Source organism: Uloborus diversus, chromosome 4 (genome assembly GCF_026930045.1).
Source record: "Uloborus diversus isolate 005 chromosome 4, Udiv.v.3.1, whole genome shotgun sequence".
NCBI classification, from domain to species: Eukaryota; Metazoa; Arthropoda; class Arachnida; order Araneae; family Uloboridae; genus Uloborus; species Uloborus diversus.
The window spans coordinates 75,099,135-75,123,545 of record NC_072734.1 but is presented as its reverse complement, the minus strand read 5'-3'; the positions used below and the strand labels follow the sequence as shown (position 1 = coordinate 75,123,545).

The 24,411-nt window shown below is 31.8% G+C and overlaps 1 protein-coding gene across 1 annotated transcript; it reads right to left on the bottom strand.

Moving 5' to 3' along the window:
* Window positions 1-1,143: 1,143 nt before the first annotated feature.
* On the bottom strand, window positions 1,144-21,720 carry LOC129220371 (endonuclease G, mitochondrial-like). The gene is made up of 5 exons (XM_054854776.1): window positions 21,582-21,720; window positions 18,728-19,214; window positions 17,939-18,051; window positions 14,075-14,255; window positions 1,144-2,841 (listed from the first exon to the last, which is right to left on the bottom strand). The coding sequence occupies exons 2-5, from the start codon at window positions 19,211-19,213 to the stop codon at window positions 2,737-2,739; spliced, it is 885 nt and encodes a 294-aa protein (XP_054710751.1). The 5' UTR covers window position 19,214; window positions 21,582-21,720; the 3' UTR covers window positions 1,144-2,736.
* Window positions 21,721-24,411: the final 2,691 nt, after the last annotated feature.

Here is a 24,411-nt window from a genome sequence, read left to right as displayed (position 1 = left end):
CTCGAGATCTCGATTTAAAACATCTCGAGATCTCGATTTAAAACATCTCGAGATCTCGATTTAAAACATCTCGAGATCTCGATTCAAAAGATCTCGAGAAGTCAATCGCTCGAGTACTCGATTTAAAAGATCTCGAGAAGTCAATCGCTCGAGTACTCGATTCAAAAGATCTCGAGAAGTCAATCGCTCGAGTACTCGATTTCAAAGATCTCGAGAAGTCAATCGCTCAAGTACTCGATTCGGAAGATCTCAAGAAGTCAATCGCTCGAGTTCTCAATTTCAAAGAACCTCGATTATCAATCACTCGAGTGATCGACTTAAAAAGATCTCGATTATCAATCACTCGATTATCAGAAGTACTCGATTCCCGAGATCTCGATTATCAAAAGATCTCGATTATGCCCATCACTAACATAAGCTATTGTTTTTCTCACAGAATTCTGCTGCTATTCATGAATATTTGTAAGGCTTTTTTTTCTTCCTTAATTTCCTACTCCACATAAGTAGTCACTCCGCATAAGTGGTCAAAAATTTTTGGTCCCTTGACTGACGACTTAACGAGGTTTTACTGTATAAGTAAATTTTTCTTGTGCGGTACATTTCAAAGCTTGAGATACAGAGGCCAACCTCACAATATGGTAAGTTAGTACCAAATTTCTTTTCTTCATCTCTGCAATTATTTAAAATGGACTGGTGCTGCCATCTAGTGTATAAAGAGAGAAATAAAATGTATTCCGGGCAAAATAAATGAATTTGTTTTAAAAGTTTCGTTGCGTTAATATTGCACTCCCCAGCACGGCACTATCACGGGAGTGAGAAATGAAGGTCGAAACCCTAGCACGGCATTTTCACGAGAGCGAGCGGAAAGGGGTTAATCATAGGCATTAGTGATTTACCACTATTACATAACTAATATTTGGATTACCAAGTGTCGTTACAGAATGGTTTCAAAGGAGTTTCAAGCACCCGGGAACAAAAGGAAGTTGGACACAGGAATGAAAATGTGAGCTTTTGCTTTTCCTTTTGAAGTTGAATTTGGTCCAACACCCTTCATTCACTGTGGATTGTTCATTTACTGGTTGATCTACCACGAAACAACCAGTTCTTTGGACAGCTTAATATTCAAAAGAGATTGCATTTAAGAATTGACAAATTACATGCCCACATTCATGCATAAAATAAATAAAACAATACAAATAAATGTAAAATGATCTATAGTTGGGGTGAACCTGACCAGACAGAGTCATAATGCTGTGATTAAGCTCTGCATAGGCTTCACAATGCCGCCAAATTAGGTTTGCCCCAACTTCCGTGTGATATTTATTACACATTGCTAAGACTTGAAACATATTCATCAACTTATCTCTAATTAAATTACAAGATCACGATTTATTTTCATTCTAATCAAAATTAGAAAAATAATTAATTATTTGATTTTTAAACTAATATCTGATAACAATAGAGAGTAGAATAACAATTGAGGCTTTACAGTACATTACAGTGTAAAAAATTTCATTACAATATTCCTCAAACATGATTTTGAAACTTGATTCTTTTGGTAATCAAGATCTATATAAGAACTTAACAAGTAACAAATAATAACTCATTCTAAATCACAACAATATGCTGACTAGACAACTATTCAAAACTATAACACACCACAACTAATTGCTAACACACATGAATAAAAAGAAAATGAGATAGATTTCTCTGAAATCCACACTGTAAAATCTTGAGATAAGAAAATATTATTCACTCAAATGCAGCACAAGTTATGTGTTTGTATAAATTCTGAAATTTTTGTGCTAAAATATGGGAAGCAAATTTCCATAGTGCACTAAAAGTTTTTTTTTTTTTTAAGTTTTAATTTTTATTTCCATACAGCCACTTTATTGGTGCAAAACGAAGAGGATCAAAGTAACCCAGAACCTTTGCTTGCACATTTTGGTACTTTGAATTAGCAATCGGTTTACCTTTTTATCAACTAATATTTTTTATGCTTTAGCATTTAACTTCTTGTACATTCAGTAAGTTTTCAAATGTATGTTATGCTCCTGTGTGAAAATAAAACACTCAATCACTATTGGCACAAAAAATTCTGTAAATCTTGAACAAAGAAAACTGTTCAGCATAAATAACGCAATGGTATGCATGATTTCCATCTCAATTTTAAAAACATCCACATTTGATTCTATGTTGCTGCCTTTATTGAGATAACATTTTTCTCACTTTGTCTAGGACACATTGGGCAGTGGTAATCCTATTGGTAAAACAGAGAACTTGTGGCTGAAGGGATAGGGAATTCATATCGGCCGGTCAAACACCCTCTGTGTACTCTAATAGAGACTGGAGTAAATTAAAACTCCTGGTCTTAAAATCCTACTTTAAAAAAAAAAATATTTTTTAAAAAATATGATCTGCATCAAACACAAAAGTTGTTTTCCTAAATTTTGTTTGATGAGTTTGGAGTTGACTTATACATAAGTCAGCTTGTAAATGAGTATGCATGGTAAGCACAATGTTAAAGGCTCTGAAATTGAATACTTGCATAGGCAAATTTTTTTTCAAAAAACAGTATCTTTAAGGCACATAATCAGTAACTAAAATCATAAACTGGATTTAAAGCCTCAAAAACCGGAACTTAGATATAAAAAGTTATTGCCACTTTAGGCAAAGAGCACCAGGGAATAATTAGTTATGTAATTATTGAGGAGGAAATATCTGCTATAACAACAATTATTTCTTTAGGGCAGGAAGTCCATTAACATTACGAAGTGAAGTTAAGGGCAACTTTTCAAACAATAAAAAGCCAGCCGCTCGTTCAATAGAATCTCGAGGAACCTGAAACATGAAAAGAAACCTGTGAATATCTATATATTTCAATTAACAAATCATTGAACAATTTTGAGTAGAAAGAGAAATAGGAAAAAAGTAAAGTGAAACAATAACCAAGATCCATGTACCTTTAAGCAAAAAGAGAGAGAGAGAGAGAATTTAAGTACAATTAAAATATTATCTTTCACAGAAATTAACCAAAATGTCCATCATAAACTTATTTTAGCAATGTGGAACAAATGATTTTTACCCTGTAAATTGTAAAAAAAAGTCACCCCCCCCCCTTTGAGTTTTCAGAACCTTCTAAGGTTCTGTGAAATATTCCTTAATGCTCTGCTAAAGCTATAGACAGGGAATTCTGAATAGTAGGCACAGAATAGTAGTACGAGAGTCATGAAAAAGTGGTAGCCACTTTTGACTTTTGGTAGCCATTTTTTAAAAAAATATATTCAGGGCAAAAAATAAGGAGTTTACACTGAACTCTGTTACCCAGATGGAGTTGATTGACGTTCTGAACGTCTCAGGATTGGAAGCATGTTATGGTAACACAATATATGATACGATTTTTAACAAATAAAGAAACATGGTCGACACTTTAGGTGACTAAGACTATTTTTTGGTAGCCATCTTTTATGAAATACTCGCTCATTGGCGACTAGTGACCCCAAATCTAGAGCTTTATGCTCTGCCTTAAATATAATAAATTAATAACAAAACAATAAAACATGTTTCCTTGATTTGGTTGTCATTGGAACTTGATAGGAGAAAGCAGGGAGGGGGGGGAACGTCAAAATAACTCATAACATGGTTTAATTATTAATTCTCTTAAATTAGAGGTTCATGGACTTGCTGTGATGATACTGCCCAGCAAATGATATAAGCAACAAATAGCTAAATCAAGACATAAACATTTAGCATAGTACAGAAAAGGCCAAAATTTTGCTCAAGTAATCTGTAAGTGAAATGAGCCTTGAAAAATAACAATTTGCTCAAAGATTTGGTCTTTCAGAAAAATTGTAAGAGAAAAAAAATAACATGTGTTACATTTTCTCAGTTATGTTTAACATGTATTTTGAAGTTTATTTTTATACGACCAATACTAAAATAATTATAATTTTGTAAAAATGATAAGTACAAAAAAAAAAAAAAAATGCAATTGATTTCAACTCTAAAATTTTATTTTAACTATGATGTATAAGGTACAATTCACCAAAAATAGATTTTTTGACATTATTATAAGTACAAATTTCTCTCATACTATGAGCCTGATATGTTTCTGGACTATTATAACAGAGAGGTACATTATAAGCTACTCTATTTTGACAAAGTGTTTGTGGTTGTCAGTTCGCGGTAAACTGTTTAGAGCAATCTAGCAAGGCTGCATAGTGAAAAATTATAACACTTAAACTGCACGCCTAAAAATGTGTCCAAAATTGAGCTTTTCAAAAAAATACATTGACAGTATTTCCATTGGAATGCAGAAATGTCCACATATGAGGACCTACCACAACCATAATGCAGACTCACCAACTTTAAAAAATGGAAAAGCAGAAGAAATTTTTGTACCTTGGAACCAAATAAATACTGGAACAAAATCAACAATGTTTCCTGTTCTTAAACACAATTAATAGAAAACTTTTACTCCAAGAGATATAACATTTTCAAAATATAATTTAAAAATTAAAAATAAATTACTAATTTAGGGTTCCCACTCCAAAATGAAAATCAATATAAAGCACTTCAAAGCACTCTATTTTTTTCCCCTTTCCTACAGCATTACAATTTGGTGGAATATCCCAAGCTTCATGGTAAATCGTAAGATTTTTACACTTTACATATTCTGAACATTTATGCTTGGTACCTGGAGATCCCATTCACAAATTTGCAAATTCATTATACACATTTTGATATAACTGAGCAGGGGCGGACTGGCCACGTGTGAGATGTGGAAAATTCCACATGGGCCGTCCTTATAACTCGGGCCGTTTTCTGTGCATTCAAGGTGTACGTACCGTTTTCCTCAATTTTATTAAAAAAAAAAGTTCTTAGCTAGGCCGGCCGTTCTTGTGTCGAGGGCTGCAGCCAGAACTGCTCTTTTTTTTTGGGAGGGGGGAGAGGAGGACGGCCACTCCTTTTCCAAAGATCACTCTCAGGATGTTACTCTGTTCTTGCCTAACTATTACTGTGTCTTGTTACATAGGGAAAACGAAACAATGTCTTTGTTGGGTGGTCTTCGTCTGAAGCGAAGCCTTCAGGGTCCATGGGTGTCTCTCGTATCTGTTCGGAATTGATGTTTCCTGGAATTCTGGTAAGGAGTTTTATTGGGGGTGGGGATCTTCTTTGTGGCCATCTGAGACGATCTGAGACTGTCTGGGAAAAGATTACATTGGACCTTTTTGTCCTAATGAAATAAGAGATAGGAGCCATCCTAAGAATGGAATGTATAGGAGCAAAACGTCTGCTAAAAAGCTTTTTTTTTTCCTTTTCATCCTTCGGTTTTTTTTTTTTTGTTTTTTTTTTTTTTTTTTTTGTTTCTCAGCACTTTGCAATAGATAGATCCATGACTTTCTCAACCAATTAGATAATTTTGAGATCTTCTCAATTTCGTTTCCGAGGAAAAAAACGAGTCATTTGTTATACACCGTGTTGACTGCTCAATGGGATTGGATGTGTTTTAAATCCAACGGTGACAAGAATCTTTTTTAGGTAAGTTTAATATTTTTAATCATCATGTGTTTTTTAATTTTTTTTTTTTTTTTTGTCATCAGCACTTTAAATAATAAGAACTTGAACTATCGGTTATAATTATAACAAATTGACGGTGTTACACAAAAATGGTTCACCCCGCCCCTGCTTGAAACTGCCCCATCTTCTACCAAGCAGTACTTTTGAGTAAATTGACTTCTAAGCTGAACTTCATAGATGGCATATTAATTTAGAATTTGGCTTAAATCATCTTTGTATCCCCGTAGTGTATCAGTTTATGTGCCAACCTATGTGAATAACTCATTACTTTTTTGAAAATTTTTGTTCGATAACTCATTTTTGTATAACACCGTCCAATTCATCTATTTTCGTTTAGCAAAGATAAAATTCACAAAAGTACAAACAGTGTCGCCCCACTTACCTTTTTCCTTGAAAAAAGCAAATTTTAGAGCAATTTAGATTCGATATTAGGTTTTTTTTTTTTTTTTGCATACAGTGAAACCTGTGTAAGTTGACCACTCGCGGTGCAGTACTTTGGTGGTTAACTTAGACCGGTGGTCAACTCAAAAAAGACAGTAATGATTCTTTAAATATTTTTTGTCATTTCTCGCACCGTGTATTCATTTTTCGAGGAATTCACCCTTATTACTCTTTCTATTCAACTAACTTTCGTTGTTTAACATTATTGAAAGTGAAACCATAATTAAAAATACTATTCAAATAGTTTTGTTATTTTTTCCTTGTTTTAAACTATATTAGACACCGTAGTTTTAGAAATTCCATATGTGCCAGATAATTTTCTCTGGCTTTCTCCTTTTTCAATTCATTTTAATATTTCATACTTTTTATTAATTTCAAGTTCAACTAACTTTCTTTTTGAAGCCTTTTTATGTAACACTTATAGCACAAAGAGCAACAAGCTCGACTCTCTCAATTCATAAAGGCAAAATTAAAATGTCCTATATCTTAATCCCTTGCACCGGAAATAAGCCGGAAGGGCTCTTTAGAAAGCCCGTATCTGCGTACCCACAGTGCGGGGGGCTCACTTCGTCAATGGGGATAACTGCCCTAGAAATTGAAGAAAAAAGAAAAAAAACTAGCATTAAGTAGTTATTTAAAAAAAAACTACTTATTAACTTTACAAATAGACACTGCTGGCCACTAGGGAGATGCCCTACCCATTTTGTTGCGGAGGGCCCAAAATGTACAGATCCGGGCTTTAGCACAATTCCAGTATTGCCACAACCTATTGCAACTGAAAGAAAACACTTTGTACTTTTCTACTGACACCTATTTTTATTGAACAAAGTATAAAAAACTATCTCAAATAGAACAACAAATGAAAAACAAGTTTGGAGAATAAAGAGCAGCATAAGCTTTATGCTGCTGTTTAGTTTGTAAAATGCTAGTCCGTCATCAAAGCATTAAAAACATTCTTAGAAAGCTATCAAATAATAGTAATAATACAATAATAATAAATTAATAAATAATAATATAAAATAATTTACCGAAGAAAGTTTTAAAAAATAAACCAAGTTGCAAACTTACAAAGGGTTTTTTACAATACTCCAAACCAAATTTGGCGTACATTAGTTGTCAAGATAGACAGGTGGTCAAGTTACAGAGGTTTTCCTTAATTTATATAAGATAGGACTAATTCCGTTCCTGACAAAAGAGGTCAACTTACAAGGGTGGTCAACTTCACAGCTTTTACTGTACTTAATTTTAATTTAAAGCCTAAATACTGTACCAATTTTATCCTCTTATTGTTACACACATTTCTTATGTTTTTTTTCAAGAGTAATTAATTTTTGAAGGGAGATAATAAACTAAGATTATTAATGTAATTTTCAAAGACGGCAGAACATTTTTCTTTTTTTCCCTTCTTTTTTTTGGTATAAAATTTAGGATTTGGAAGAATTAAAAACTTTGGCAGTTTAAACTTGAAGAAAAAAAAAGAAGAGAGAGAATGGTTTGTTCCGGTATCCAGAACCTGCCCTGAGTGCTATTCGTATGCTTGTCCAAGATACGAGGATGTGCATGGCCCTCCTGAACTTAATTCATTTCTTTTTTAAACTCATGATTTTTTGTCTAAACTCTGGACCATCGATTTTGCATACGTTTTCACTTTTAATATTTGCTGTTTTGTTTCAATTTTTAAATTCTTATGATTTATGATGTTTATTTTTATTAATAAGCACAAATCATTAGAATTTAAAAATTGAAAAAATAATGATTTATGTTTAATACTTATGTTTATTATTATAATTATCATTTAAATTTTTGTTTTGAATGTTCATTGCCTCTTGGAGGAACCAAATCAACCTTTTGGGGGTAATCGCTTCGATTTAACTCTAGTTGAACATATTTACTTACGAAAAAGAATACGCACCTCTTATTGCTTTTCCCAATACATTTCTCCGTTTTCACTTTAAATCTTGGAAGCTGATAAATAAATTGTTCTTACTTGCAAACGTTGTGAGTCAGTGGAATATTATTATTAAAGGCAAGTTAATATGTAGCATAGGCCACACATATACCATAAAGCACAAGCACGGCCAGAACATGCCTTCTGTGGAGAGGGGAGGGGAGTTTGGTCATAACCATCTTTACATACATATAAACTACCGTATTTAAATTATTGGCAATCTAAATCTACGTTAAAACCAAGAGCCCGGGGACAAGACCGCAATCCCCCACCCCAAGTGTATATCCCATGATTTTCACTTTAGTTCTTAGTAGAACCTGACAAATAAATTTCATTCATTAGATAACATTTTGAGAGATACCTTTGAAAATCAGTTTTCTCACTGAGACAAACGGCGACTTTTTTGGGCGAAACTCTTTTTTTTTTTTTTTGTAGAGTAATTCGGGCTTATCCGATATTTCCGATCAGTTCTCACTGTCTCATGATCTGTGATGTATTAATTCTGAACGGATATATTACGTTGGGTTTACCTGAAATTTTTCATTAGTTTGAATACGTACAATACAATTTTAAGAAAAGACTTTTAAAAAAAGTTTTTTCTAAAGGGTAAATGGGCCATATGAGGTAGTGAGAAGCAAAGGGATGCGAGAGGTAAAATTAAAAATTTGGAGATAACCAATACAAATGGTAGGTGGACCCCTCCTCTGTCTTGGGGCAAGAGATAGTACTAGCAGCCCTGGTAGGTGCCGCTGTACAGCATTTTTTAGAAAAAAATTCAGTGAAAGCCGACCTATAGAATGTAATCTTTATACGAGTTTTACTCAAAACTTGAAAATGTCTACTTACACCCCTTTGCTTCTCACTGCCTAAATGTATTACGTGTTGTTTTAAATAAGATTTTTATTCACTTTTACATAAACGAAATACTCTTAAATGCGGATTTTCAAAGAAGCCACACAGTTTTCACAATGGTTTTTTTTTTATTATTATTGCGTAGAGCAATTTAAGCTTGCAAATATTTTTGAGAAAGCTAGATCCTTGAAATATCATCTGTATATTATGGGCGTTAGCTGTATGCTTGGTTTAAAATAATCTGCCCACTAGTTTGCTTGAAATGAAAAGTTAAATAAGGATGTCTGAAAAAAAAAAAAATCTTGGTATTTTAACGGGGGGGGGGGGAGAGGTGAGAAGGTGCTGGAGGACCTTTTTTTTTTTTTTTTTTTTTTTGAAAAAACACACTAGAAACTTTTTAGGTTTGGAAAACTACAGCCAAACTTTTTTGGATGGGGCCGGCATTAATTTTTTTTCCCACATTAAAAGTTTAGGGCCAGTCCGCCCCTGTAACTGAGTAAAAAAATTAGTACTGGAGCGTGAAGGTGTATTACATGCAAAATTGTAAAACTTAAGGTTAATGCAAAAAAGTTATAAATATGCGTTTAATAAAACAACTTTTTTTTTCAATCAAACAAAAATGGGCTGTCTTTGTCAGTAATTAAAAAATATACGAACAGATTTGAAATGAAAACAAAAGAACACAATAAATGGAAAGAGAGAACACTTTTTATAAATATTCAATAACAACCAACTTTAAAAAAATCAATTCAAAAATTGTCAAAGATGGGCCTTTTTTTTTTCTTTGGGAATTAATTGGAATTTCAAATTTCAGTAAAAGAAATAATCAATGGACTTTGAAAATAAAACGAGAGAAATAATAATTGAGAAAAAAAGACCCCCCCCCTTTTTTTTTCTAAGACTGACTTAAAAAAAAGAATAAAGCACCATGTCAAAATGATTAAGAATTTTAATCCAAAATTGCACACTTTAAACAGCCCTTTTTAAAAGGTAACTGAAATAACGCATTTTCCCCCTTGCAGCTTTATAATTATGATATTTTTATTTTTTAACATTATTTAGTATAGTAGGGGGCTCTGCCCCTGCTCGCTAACGCTCACCAACACCTGAACATTGCTTCGCAATCTTATTTGATTCACAAAGATTTAAATCGTCAATTAGAAAGAAACAGATTAAAAACGCATTATGAGTTATCTCCCTTTGGATCAAAAAGCGCCCTCTCCCCGGGTTTCAAAATAACTTGTACCAACTTGCAGAGCCATAAGGGCTAAGGAGCTCCTGAGCATTGCATAACTGCAGTTTTGTACCTTTGAAAAGACACTTTCATATTTGTGGTCTCAAGTAACATATTTTGGTGTTTAGCTCGATGCTTGAATTGAGTTGAGCCTAAGATTTTACATTAAAATCGAAACCTTTAAAGTTTGTGGATAAGAAGAAACATGCGAATCGAAAAGATGTAACTATGGTAACGCTAAATAAAAATGCAATAATTTTAATGGAGATGAAATAATTCGAACTTTATTTTTAACGGCTTGTAACTTTTTTTCCCTCTGGAGATAAAAGCTCAGTTTTTCAACCATTGGTTGATTTAGATCTGAAGTAAAAAAAAGTTGCTTATTCCAGTGGTGTCAAAAGAAAACTGTGGGATAATTCCTTCGCTTTTTACTGATAGATTTAATGAAGAAAGCAGTGCCTAAACTTTAGCTAAGCCAAAAACAGTTTGAGTTAAAAACGCAAATAACTCCCGCCATATTTAAGTTAGAACATTGAAACAAATTGCCTAGAACGCGGAAAGTTCTACTCTTTGCAACGATATATAATATTAATATGTGCAAGTAATGTTTCACCCCTTTAATAGGCAATTTACATGAAATTTGAGCTTAAATTTAACTACAAAAAAAGTAATTCAAATTTTAAAAAATAAAACCCCAGGTGCACACCCCCGGGGCTCGAAGTAATTTTGTACGAAATTTCAAGGCTGTAGGTGCTATGGGGCATCCTGGACGCATGTCCGCAAAAGACTTCCTTCCAGAATTTCTTTGAAACCTTACTTTTATTTACCATAAAGAGATTATTTGGAAAACTTTTATTCAGTATAGCAAATGAATTAACCAAAGTCTTTAAATGCAACATAAAGAATGATATATATTTAATCGTAATTGACATTCATACATGGTCACGAAAAACAAACATTTATGTATTTATTATTTTTTTGTTTTGCTTTGCCAGCAAAAAACTTCTGAAAAAAAAAATGACAACAGATGTAAAGTTTCTAGAGCAGTTGTATTGGTGTTTTTTGAATGGATTGTCCAAAATTTTTGGCTTTAACAGTCATTAGGTTTTATAAATTTTCATCACTAAAATGAAAGCAAAACTAAAGAGACTGTTGACTTTGCTTTTGACAGTCAAAGTTCAGAGACTTTTTGAATGGTGACTTAAATCTTTAAAAAGCAGGAGAAATTTCTCTAGTGGTAGAAACAGGGGTAGAAGTGACCGACTTGTCACATATAGGACATTTTCCACAAAAAATATAGGACAAATATAGGACACATTATATGAATAATTTTGCTATGAAAAAAGAAATAATACATATCATATATTATTCAGTTATTCTTATCAATGATTTTGTTTAAAAAAAACTTCAAACAAAATACCTTACATCTATAATGACTTTCCTGTAGTTAAAAGAATAATTTTTGAAAAAAGTGTACTTTACAGACTAAATAACTAAACAAAATTTGAACAAAGATAATTCAGGGTGGCGACAGGAACTGTGAAAAAAAGTTCCCTGACTTTTCCCTGATTTCCCTGATTAAGTTCACCAAATAATATTTTTTTTCTTTCTTTGCTCTACTTGAAATCCATTGTATGTTTGTATAAAATGCAGTATTTTAAACGTTTTAAGTTGTGTAAAGTTATTGAACTAAAGATATATTTAAAAAAGATGCTACTTTTTTTAATAAAATGGTTAAAAAAAACATATCAAGTCAATTTTTTTGGGAAAAAAACCCTACAAAACAGGATATTAAATTTTTCTACACGAAAAAATTAGAGATAATTAAAAAAAAAAAAAACTTTACTTCCAGAAACCACTTAGCATAAGAATTAAATTATTAAAATTACTCTTAAAAACATATGTGTATTTATGATAGAACTAAAAAGTAATTGAAATTATTTTGAACTAAGTTTTCAAACAGTATAATAATTGTTGCAAGAATAACAAGTAATAGTGAAAGAATAGAAGTAATGTAGTTATTCTTACATAACTAATTGAAATATTTATGCAAAACAGATGAAACCATTTGACATCCATTCATAGGGAGCTTTTCTCTAATCAAGAACATAGGTTTTAATGAATGAATACAGCATTTTAACAATAAAAAAATGAAGATATTTTCTTAAGTACACAAGTTAACTCTATTTCAAATGATTTCAGTATGTAACGAAAAAAAATCTTAGATTGTTTTTGTAATAAACAACTTTGAAATGCAAGAAAAAAAGAAAAAAAATCAATTAGTTAATTTTAAAATATATAAAAGAAGAATACAACTTGGTTATAAAATTAAAGAATTTCTTAAGTCTGAAGAAAAGAAAACCTTTATAATCTGCGGTGACAACAAATAGTATAACGGCAAAAACAAAGTTTTTTTTATTGAAAGTTCAATTTTAGCAATTAAATGAAAAACGCAAAGAAGTAATAACTTTTAAGCTTTTATAGTATTAATTCAAAAACCAAAGATTTCTTCTTGAAATCGTGATCACAGTAGGTTAATTACTTCGAGACAATGGAATAAAGGCAAAGGAGCTAAGGCATTAATGAAGGCTTCCTCTTTGCCCGTATGGTTGTTTATTTTACGTAGCACTGAAAGCGTAAAGGGAAGTTTCAAGCTACGTAAAATAAACAACCTAACAGACACAGAAGCAATCTTAGGAAGTTCATACTGTGGTTAATAAGTAAGATTCAATACTTTAGACGTTGAGGAAAAAAGATGCACAAATATGCGGCAGTGTATAATCGCACCTCATTTTTATTTTACTTTTTTTTTTTTTTTTGAACAGATAATTGGCGGAAACTGCGTAGGGAATTAGAGCACTTAATTTTGTAAAGCAAAAAAAAAAATTTTTTCTTCATAAAATCAATTTTCCCTGATTTTTTGTAATTTTTTTAAAATTCCCTGATATTTCCCTGACTTTTCCCTGATTAATAAAGTTCCCTGACTTTTCCCTGATCTCCCTGATTTCCCTGATCTGTCGCCACCCTGTAATTATTATTTTTTCTTCCTCACTCATGACCCAAGTACTAATTCCACTGCTCTTGGATTTTATACCTATACTGAACCCTTTACCACTTGTATTAAGAACAAACAGAGCTTGAGAAGGATCCTCTTGACGTTTTTCAGAGTCTTCTTTATGTTTGAATGTTTTAGCATGCTGCCTCAATTGCGAAAATCCACTATTGCTTATGGGCACTGAACAGTTACAAAAATGGCAAAAAGCGGTAAAATCATCTTTTCCTTTAGTGCACCATGCACCAAAATTTGTAGAATTAATGTCCTCCTAGTTCAACAACTCCACACGAAATGTTGTTAAGCGATGCGATTTCGCCATTATAATTCCACTTATTACAACAAACTACGTTTTAACATCCATAAGGAACTAACCATTCCACGATCCCAAAATTCCACAAAAAGAAAAGATTGCAAAAAGAAAATTAGAACATTCCGATCAGAAAATGCACTGAACACAAAAATATACCAACGAAAACCATGATGGAAGACAAAACAAACGGCTGTTGCCCCCCCCCCCCAATGCAAAATTCTAAAACCAACTATACCATACTATACTAAAACCAGCAAAGAAACTCCACCCACTATAGAGTGACGTCACATTGCTGTAGCTAATGAGAGAAGATGCCTGTTTCATAATTTAGTCAGTTGAGTTCTTTAATTTGAAATTCGTTTGGGCACGTACTTTCAGGGAAAAATCCGATGTCAGAAAGTTTATTTACCGTTCTTTTTAAAAGATATATATGGTATAAAACGGGAATATAGGAAATATAGGACATTTTTGAAAAATATAGGAAATATAGGACGAATTTGATGCTTTTTTTGAAAATATAGGAAATATAGGATATATAGGACTACTTCGACCCCTGTAGAAAGCCAGAAATTGAACATTTTAAGCAGGAAGCTAATGCCTAAAGCAGGAGAGTGGGCGGATCAGCTAATGAATACATTCAAACTATCAACTCACCAGAAATGCTTTCAGTGGCACATTTTCATCTATCACAGTATTAGGCAAAACATATGCTTCTAAATCATATTCATTACTTTCCGTTTCACATAAAATTATTTTGAAAAAATGTGTAGGCACTGCAACATTGTTGGCTCCTATGACTTCATATTTAACATATTTCTTTCCATCTGCTTCATTCCTACAACAAAATTAAACAAGCATAAAACTAAATGAATTAACAGAAATTCACCAAATTTATTTTACAACATTTTTTGGACATACTTATTTATTTTTTTGAAAATATTTAGCTAGGTAAATTATCAGAAAAATATAAGTACAGTACATATAGTTGTTGCAAAAAGGGGAGAGGAATTTCTAAGAATTAAGTAAAATTATATTCAGCTATCCTTCACAATAACTCGAACTTTTCGAAAACATATAATGGCAGGTTATTTTATGCCTTTTAGAAAGTCTTGTATTCAACAAATCATAAATTTTCATTATACTTATGACACATTTGTATTCGTAATAATCACAAGTTGGCAATTTATATACCTGACATTCGAAAGCAAAAAGAACACTTGTTTCTAACGAGCTAGGGAGTTTCATTTGAGTTGTAGAAATCCACAAATACCAAGGCGCCCATATGCAAAATTTGTAGGGGAGGGGAGGCTCATTTATTTTCCTCATGGTTCAGCAGGATATTTTTCCCATGGAAAGTGATTTCAGTGCAGATTACAGTTATTAAAATTTGACATTTTTAATAACTTATTCATTAACGGCTGGAGAAGAAATGTTTTTACATTTTTGCAAAAAAAAAAAAAAAAAAAGTACTAAAAGAAAGGAAGTTCTAAATTCTATGGAGGGGAGGACTTGAGCCCCCATATGGGCGCCCTTGACAAATACTTCTTCATTGTCAATCAGGATTGTCAAATTCATCGAGGAAAGAGGAAGTGCGTGATCCTTTCAGGTCGGTTTCAAATTTGTGATCGGCAAGTCTTCCATTTTTTTGCCATGAAGGTGAGTGTTTGAAATTTTTTAAGTTTAGAATGAAGGAAATTTAAAGCTCTACAACTTTGTCAGTAGCAATTTTTATGAATACTGATCCTGGAAGGCACTAGGAGCAAATGTTCGACAAAAAAAGAGAAATTCTCTGAAAATCATCAATTTTTCATGACATATACCAGGAAAATTATGGGAAAATTTGACAAATATGTGTAGAAACAGTTTTATAGGAAGTTTATTTAGCTTGAATTTTTATTTTGGGCACATTTTTTCCACCGTTTCGGACATGTACTCGAAATCATCCAAGATTTGCTACCCCCTCCCTCTTACCATTAGCTCACCCCATAGGGACGGGAACTTTTAATATGTTTACTTACTAACAACCTCTAAAAATATTCTGAAGTCAAAAATTATTGCATATTTTGGACATGGCAATAACTAAAACTTGTTGTTTTAGTATTTATTAAGAGGACAAATTTTGTTTCCATGTTTACAAATTGTTCGGGTTCATTCAAAGCTTAACTTTTAAAAGGGCAGGGAGGTGAGAAATTTCATTTTTTCAGGAAAAACATTAACATAGATGAACTTAAAAAGCAAAACTTCATGTAAATACGAAATTTCCAGATTGCTAATCCCTATCATTTAAGATTTATAAGAAATAAAAATACCATAAAGGTATACATTAAATTTGATCTTTATGATGAGTATACAGGTGTCAATTTGCCATAATAACTAGCTCTTTATTACTGCATTCTAATGACCATGTCTTTTTTGAAGGATATGCCTCGTATTAGCTAATCTAGAAAATCCCCAGTCATAATAACACTGGTGCGAATTTCTTCTCTATTTCCATTCCAGTCCGTTTGTAGGAGGGTTGGATTTTGGACTGTCCTAAACCAGTTTTGGACAGGACAGGTGGTTTTTGCCACCCAAAACTGTCTTAAACTGTTCAAAACAAAAGCTAAAGGGGCGTAATCTAATCAATTCATATTTACTGCAATATTCTTAATACATAAATATAGATATTAATAAGGTTTGATTAATGAGTATTTGATAATAGTTTTTTTTCCAAAATGTTCATTTAAAAAATATTTTACTTTAAAAAAAACTGCCATTAACTCTATTACATAAAAACCTCCTCATGTAACAATTGGTAGAGTTATGAAAAGAAATTCACAATACTACCAAGACAACTAATTTCAGTTCCATTTATAACCAAAGGGATGTCATTAAATGTGCAATATTTAGGTGCAAAAAAAAAAAAGAAAAGAAAAGAAAAAGCTTTTTTTTTTTAAATGGTTTTCGCAAGTAAGTTTTACACGATGTCTTATCATCGAAAGTAATTTTTCAAATCATAGATTTAAGAACAAGAAATTGATGACTAAACACTTATATTTTAAAACAAGTGTTGTTCTTGTTTTAGTTCATATTTTTAGTACAGTACATTCTGCTAGAAAAATTTGTAATTATTGCATTTAAGTCAATTATTGCACTATATTTTGAACACTTTCTTTTGCACACATGCATTAATGTCGAAAAATGTGGCTTATGGAAAAAAAAACTCATGCATACAAATTGAATTTTTTAATGAAGAATTTAATTTATATGAACTAGATTAAATCAGCTGTTTTAATTAGTTAACATATATATTTATACTTGAATGTTCATAATGAAAAAATATATTAAATAGTCAAAAAAATTGTCATTTTGACACATTTTGTTTTATTTTTGATATTTTATCACAAAATATAGTTTTTCAAAAAATAGTTATAGACACTTTCGGACAGGATTGGACACAAGGGTTTTGAACAGGAGGGTAAAAACCTTGCCAACCCTGTTTCATTTGCACTCATGCATAAACATAGAGAAATTTGGTTACTCTACTATAATAATTAAAAAAAAAACTCATGCATACAAATTTAAATCTTAATCAAGAATTCAACTTCTACGTAACTAGATTAAAATCAGCTGCACAAATGAGTTGAATGTTCACCATTCAATAAATGTTAAATATAAAACATTACTTTGGTAGATTTTATTCTGTTTTTGATGTTTTCTCACAAAATACAATGTCTCTAAAAATATAGCTTTGGACAGGACGGTAAAAACCAAGGTTTTTTTACTGTAGTGTCCAAAACCTTGCCAACCCTGGTTTGTAGATACAAGAAACTAAATGAGTAGATTACCTATTGCAGTCCCTGATTGCAAGAAACCATAAGTTGAATTTAATAACTCAAAATCAAAAAGATTTTTTTTTTTTTCAATTTATTCTTTCATTATCCATGTAGTGGGAAGTAGCAGGAGAAAGAGAGCAATTCACAGCAGAAGGGTGCATGAAATAGGGAATTTTGTTGTTTTGACTTTGACTTCATCCAATTTGCAGAACACTTATTTTTTTGTAGATGCTCCCAACAATATTATCACTTCAAACTAATGTTCTGATTTAGCATATGCGGCAGTGAAAAACATTGGGATGTAAATGGCAAAATTAAAAATTTGGAGATAATCAGTACAAATGGTAGGTGAACCTCTCCTCTGTCTTAGGCAAGAGTTAGTTCCAGTATTTCTGGTAAGTGCTGCCATACAGCATGATTTAGAAAAACTTTTCATTGAAAGCCTACGTGGGATCTTATCTTTAAACCTGTGTTACTCAAAACTTAAAAATGTCCATTTACACCCCTTTTGCTTCTCACTGCCTCATATGCTTATTTCTTTCGCTTATTAAAAAAAAAAAAAAAAGAAGGAGAGAGGGGAATGAGCAAATTTTTTACTTCAAACTTTTTGAGAAGGATAGGTCATTTGGATGATTGAATGAGTGACACTTTAATGTAGTAATTTATTTTTACAAGCATTAAAATGTACAGAAAAAAGGCAAACCTTGGTAAGTACAAGGGTCCAGAACAAACATAAACTTGTCTATATTTTTTCACAAGACCACGTACATATTTTTCAAGCTTGTTCCAAATGTCCCTGTTAAAGCCTTTTCCAACCTAGGAAAAACAAATGTAACACATATTAAAATATTCAAGGATTTTGTAATACAAAAAGTTTAAAGAGAAGCATACATAATGAAATCTTTAATTGAAAGGCTTTTATCTGGGTACTAAATCTGTTGAAAAAGGTTTATTAAAATGCTAACATTTTGCAGAGATTTCTGAAGCCAATACTTCATACTATATTTTTAATGACTTTTATAAGCTTTTTTTTTCCTTTTTTGTCTTTTTTCCATTCAAAAAAGGAAAAAAACAAAAAACGTGAAAGTTAAAAAATATAAAGTTTTCACATTATTCTAACTTTAAATTGCAGGAGAATATGTTGGTCTTATATATCTAGTGCTATAGTGGTCTGCATACAAAATTAGGAAATATTTGGGTCTGTTGGCATTAAGATATTTTTGAAATATTTTTTAAATTTATTTACCCCTCTCAAAATATTTTGTAGCAAACACAAAATCTTTACAAATAGTTATCTAATAAACAAATGTTTTTTTTAAAAAGCCGATTTTCATTAAATAACATTGTTTGTGATTCCTTTGTAAGAGATTTTATTTGACTGAGTAAAAAACTCATGATTTATTCTTAATGCGAAAGAAACTTGTCAGCAAATGAATTTTAACAACCTATTCTAAAAGAACAAATAATCAAAGATAGATAGAAATTGGATTACTTGAGGGGCAATGTTGCTTAAGACAAAAGTATCATCTAAGAACTCTTGAAAACTCCTATGGTTGCCAGCAGCAGCAAGATGTCCTCGATCATAGCCACTTCCTCTGTAATCACTATTTGTGGAACGAAAATAAGGGTGAATCGAGTCGTCTTCAAAAAATTCTGTTTTTGATCTAGAAACATTTTCATTGTAAGCTATGTGATTAGGAGTAAGTCTTTCCAATACCCAGTTTGGTACTCTATTTCTTCGGTCATAAGATATCACATAACTTTTTCGAGAGCGAATGCTTTCATAACTTGGAAAACCGAATTTCATAGTTTCAATAACATGATCACCTCTTTCATCAATGTCCATTGCAGCAGGAACATCTACGTTTGCCGGAGATAGAGATCTTGCAGCGGATAATGTATGCCCGGCCTTGTCTCGGTACAATATTCCTCCTAGAAATCCTGCGCCAGCAATAATAATGTATCGAATCCCAGCCATTCTATAAATAAAAGTCAAATCAACTGAATACGTAAAAAAAAGATAATTTTGAAGTACCGTTGGAATGGTTGGATGTTATACAGCTTTCAGCTATTTTTAGTTAGACAAAAAAAAACTGAGAAAAAATCAGTCACTACTAAAAAAAAAAACAGTAACAGTGGCACATACAAGGGGTCCAGGAGGTATGGACCCCTCCCATCTTGCATCCCCCCCCCCCCCCGTTTGATTACGATTCTATCTATTTTGTACGTAAAATAATTGAAAAAAAGCTAATAATAATTTCAGTTTTTTCAGTGAAAAAATTAATTTCTCATGTTCATTTTTTTTTAAATACTGTGCATTTTTCATAAGGAACTGCCTATAAATGGCAGAATGGGAATATAAATAAAGACACTGTAATAAACATGTTTTTAGTTTTGTTGTTACAGATTAAAATGAGATTCTATGAACTTCTATAACTATGTGGTGCTTCTACAATGATGAATTTGCTTTGCTGGTAAATTTTTCAATTATGAGAAAAGTAAATGCATAAATTCTTTTGCTTTTTGGTAGTTTAAGTATTTGTTATTAATATTTTTCACGAAATAATGCAAATTAATCATTTAATAGTTTAACTTTTACTGTTTTTGTTATTGAGAATCCATAAAATCATGTCAATATGTTTGACAGCATATTGGGGTATGATATGAGAGTGGGACTTTTGACCTTACACCCTCCCCTTGAAAAATTCCTATGTGTGCCACACTGACCTGTAACTACAAAATTTCACTGGTTTTTACAATTTTGCACTGAATCATTCATGCATTAAAACTAAATTTTTAAAAAATACTCAAACAAACAAATTGTTACCAATTGCATGATGAGTAAGGATCCATAATAGTAGGGGCATTTCACGGTATTTGTGACGTAGGAGTGTCTTTAACAAAACTTGTTAAAATGTTAAAATTTATATATATACATATATATTGAAAAAGCACATTCCAAAGGACATGCATGTATTATTTTCCTTATTTACTTTACATTATCCATGTAATCGCTGTCAAAACATTAAAAATACAACTTTTATCGTTACGGACTCTACATTGAATTTTTCTTCTAAGGAAATAATTTTTACTGTCTTAAAGCGTCTTTCCGAAATTCACAATTACAAAAGTGAACCCTGAAAGAAACTATTACAGTTCTGTCACTGAGTTCCATTACCAACAATAATTGTTTCAGCAGCCTATAATAAGAAAAAAAAGTATCCAAAATAGTAGCTAGGTGCAGTAATTAAATTTTAAAACATTATGTCATAATGATGCAATTTCAATAAATAAAAATATCTTGGCTGCATGGTATGTAAGCAGAACTCCACAAAACTGGTTGCTCAACCCCAGATCTATAGGATAGGCCAAGTTTCAGAAAATTTTCTCGAAGCAACCCTTGAGCCTAGTCGAGAATGAGCCATCTTGGCTCTCAGCGGCTCAAGTAGTTTGAAACTACCTCGCTAGGAATAACTGATTGAATTTCAAGTCCTCAAAAATTTTTCAGAACTTAAGTTTTAATTGCGCAGCTGCTGGCGATCCTTATACTAAGTGAAAGAATGAGTTAACAGACTGTGCCCCAGCCTTTTTACAAAGTTGATGTCTAAAAACCCGATTGTAGGGCATCTTTAATAGTCCTCATCCGAAAATATTTTGAAGTTTTCTATTTATTTCTGCATTCAAATTTATTTTATTTATTGATGTTTCTTGATTATTATTTCTTTATGTTTTTGTTAGTGTAAACTGAGTTTTCCTCCAGGAGGGAAGTTGACTTCCCCCTGAAGGGCAATGCCCTCAAGGAGAGATGCCTGAAAGAAACACTGTAAGAGACTTCCTCCTGTAAAAACAGCAGTGCTGTAGTCTGTGGCCATGAACCCCTCTATGTGGGCACCCAGTATAAATTAACAAATAAATAATAGTTAACTATCATACAAAAAGTTTTTGAAAGCTGGTAGAGCATAAGGGCATTCTCTTGTTTATATTAGTCTTTAATATTAGGATTACTTTCTTACAATGATTAAAAAAATAAAAAAAAAACTCCTATCTAAGGTGCTGTATATAGAGAAGAATAACTGCAAAAACTATGCCATATTATCAAAAAGGAGTAACTTATTGGAATCTTCTTCTCAGACAGATAAAATATAAATACAGTATTAAAAATATATAAATGATCAGAAATTTTTCCAAATCTTTAATATTTCTATTTTTTTTTAAATTTTAAACAGAATGAAGTATGAATTTTTTATGGCTTTGGAAGCTGCACACTGCAGCATTCTTGTAACAAGAACTAAGTTAACAGCAAATATTTGCAATGTTACTAGCACTTGTATAAATTTCATACTTACATTATCGCAAAAATCTCACAACATGGTAAATAGTTCCTGTAAATATTTCAGCAGAATCAACCGTGGCAAATATATTTCATTTCCGGAGACCTCTTCCGCAGGAAATGCTTTCTGAGACAATCGACAAACAGGATTAGCAGCCGAACCGAAAATCGTGAACAAGCTACAAGCATAAAAAGAGAAAATAAGCTTTTTCCCGTAGAGAGCGCGAAACTTCATGCATCTCTAGCGCACATCAGAGAGCACATTTGGCTCGTTATGAACTGAACAGATTTGCTTTCTGTTAACCTCCGCCAGGAATGAAATCGTCCTCGAAAATAGAAATGTGTCTTAAAAAAAAAAAAAACCTTCATTATTATTTTTTAATTTCTCTTTGAGCTCATATATATCCATGTGAAAAAAAGTTTTCTCACCGTGAATATCTTTATCTCTTTTTTTTTCTCCCTGATCCTTTTTTCAGCCAATTTGGCTACCAGAAAATAACATTTAGAAGAATATTCGCACTCTTTAAGCCGCTTGTTTATTTACATTTTTAGTTACGTTCCAGGGAGAGAGCCTCCCTGTTACGTTCGGTTAGAGACCGAAGATATCCGGGTGAAATAGTGAAATATGTTCGCAATTCTGCTTGATTTTCTTATCGTTCATGCTGCCATCTAGTGGATAGATAGCTCTCTTAACGAATTTTCGCTTATTTTTTCGTATTCATTTATTCTTTATAATTAGCAGAAATATAAATATTTGAAAAATTACATAAGTTAAATTTGTTGTTTACGGTGGTAAAAAAATGAAAAATAGACTTTTTCATTTACATACATGATTATTTGTATTAGATAGTGCAATCTTATAAAGAAAAGAGAAAAAGAGTGTATAACAGTTGGCTACACTTGGTGTAAATGGATGAATAATTAAATTTTCAAATTCAGTAATATATAAATGTGATGAAGTTCAAATTGCGTATAGTTGTTAGAAAAATAAAATTATTCAAAGAGACAAGAATAAGGTAGCAATATTGAAAGTTTTTTCATTTGGGTTGTTCTGAATAAATACAAGGCGCATTTCACATGAAATATAGACTTAGGATATGTAAGAGCTATACGATTCATGTAAGGAGCAATTAAAAATTTGTCGAAATAAATTTAAAAAATATTGAAATTTCTTGTTAATTGGTATATTTGTTACATTTGGAGGATGTAAAATTAATCCTCTGGACGTAAAAGTTACCTCAACTGAGGAAAGTGTTCATTCAACTTCGCTGAAAAATATTTTCGAAATGAATAAAAAAGCATTAAGAGAATTATTTTCTTTTTATTCGTTTAGTTTTTACAATTACATTCACATGACTTAATTCCAGCTGAAAAACAATTAAATACAATAGAATATAAGCTATTTTACTAGTTTGTTGATAATCATATATCTTTAAAAAATGAAAAGGATGTTGAAAAATGTCAGTTAATTAAAAGTAATGAACAAAAATATTTGATTTTTTTTTAATTTTCAAGTTTGTTTACAACGAATTAAATGAACACAATGGCTAAAAATAGAAAAATTCTGTATAAAAACAATTTAGTTGTTATTTTTTTAAATAAAATAATTCGGATTTTTTTGCATTGCGCATAGTAATTAATTTATTTATCTACAATTTTTCCCCAGCGCCTTCTCCCCTTTTTTCTGAATTTTCAATCAAAATTTTCTCTTTTTGTAAAAAGAAAATTATCACGCATGTGGATAGAGTTTTTACAATGACAATAGGAAATGCTAAAGTACAAATTTTGATTATCAACCACTAGGTTTCAACTGTAGAGCTCCTCTGCCTCCCCCCTCCCTCTTTTCTGCCAGCCAATCCTGCAACTTCTAGGCAGTGGCGGATCCACAGGGGGGCGATTGGGGCGATCGCCCCCCCCCCCCAACAGACTTCGTTTTTTTTTTTTTTTACTATTAGGTTGCATACCAAAATAAATCGTTTTTGTTTGAACACTTTCTGAAGAATAATCTAATTTTTTTTCAAATTCAAAATTTATACATTAAATTTTTTTCATTTATGCTCAAAATTTAAATGATAAATGTTAAAAATTGAAAGCGTATTTCCTTCTCAGCGTTTGTTTTATATCGTTCGAAGGTGTAATCATTCCTGCATATTTATAACTGGTGCCATACATACGTTTTATTTTTGCTCCAGGGGGGGGGGGGTATTACATATTCCCTTAATTTGCGGTTTTTTAGTTGATTGATATGAAAATACGGGTTTTTTTTCTCCTTTATCTATTTGATAAATTTAATTATTTTATATATAAATGTGAGTTGATGAAGTCAGTAGCATTGCTACGGTGGCGCGGATGGGTTTGCCCCAGGTGGCACCTGAAATTGATCTTCAACTTTTTTTGAAAAATTTAAATGCTTCAATTCTAAAAAAAATTCCCCAACATTTCAATTTATATTAAAAATTATTTTGCAGGGCGGGGCTAAGCCGGGTGACACCCCCTAGAGTGTGACACTAAAATGAATATGAGAAATTTCGATGTTTCAATTCTGAATTTTATTTCCAACATGAAAAAAAATATTTTTTTTCTATCAAACATATTGGTCTCACTAGAAGGGCATTTGAGGCGGCTGGTACTCATATGGAGTGGGGCGGGGGGGGGGCGGAGACACCCAAAACGCATGTAAGAGTTCCGGAAAAATGTAAATACCAACAGAAATTCGCATATGTTTTATAATCTCTTAAATGCATTGGTATCAATACGAGGGAAACGTTTATTTCGGATGATATCCCTCTCGGGGGGGGGGGGGACACAATTTCGTTTTGTTTATGAATATTGTATGAACTTCGTTT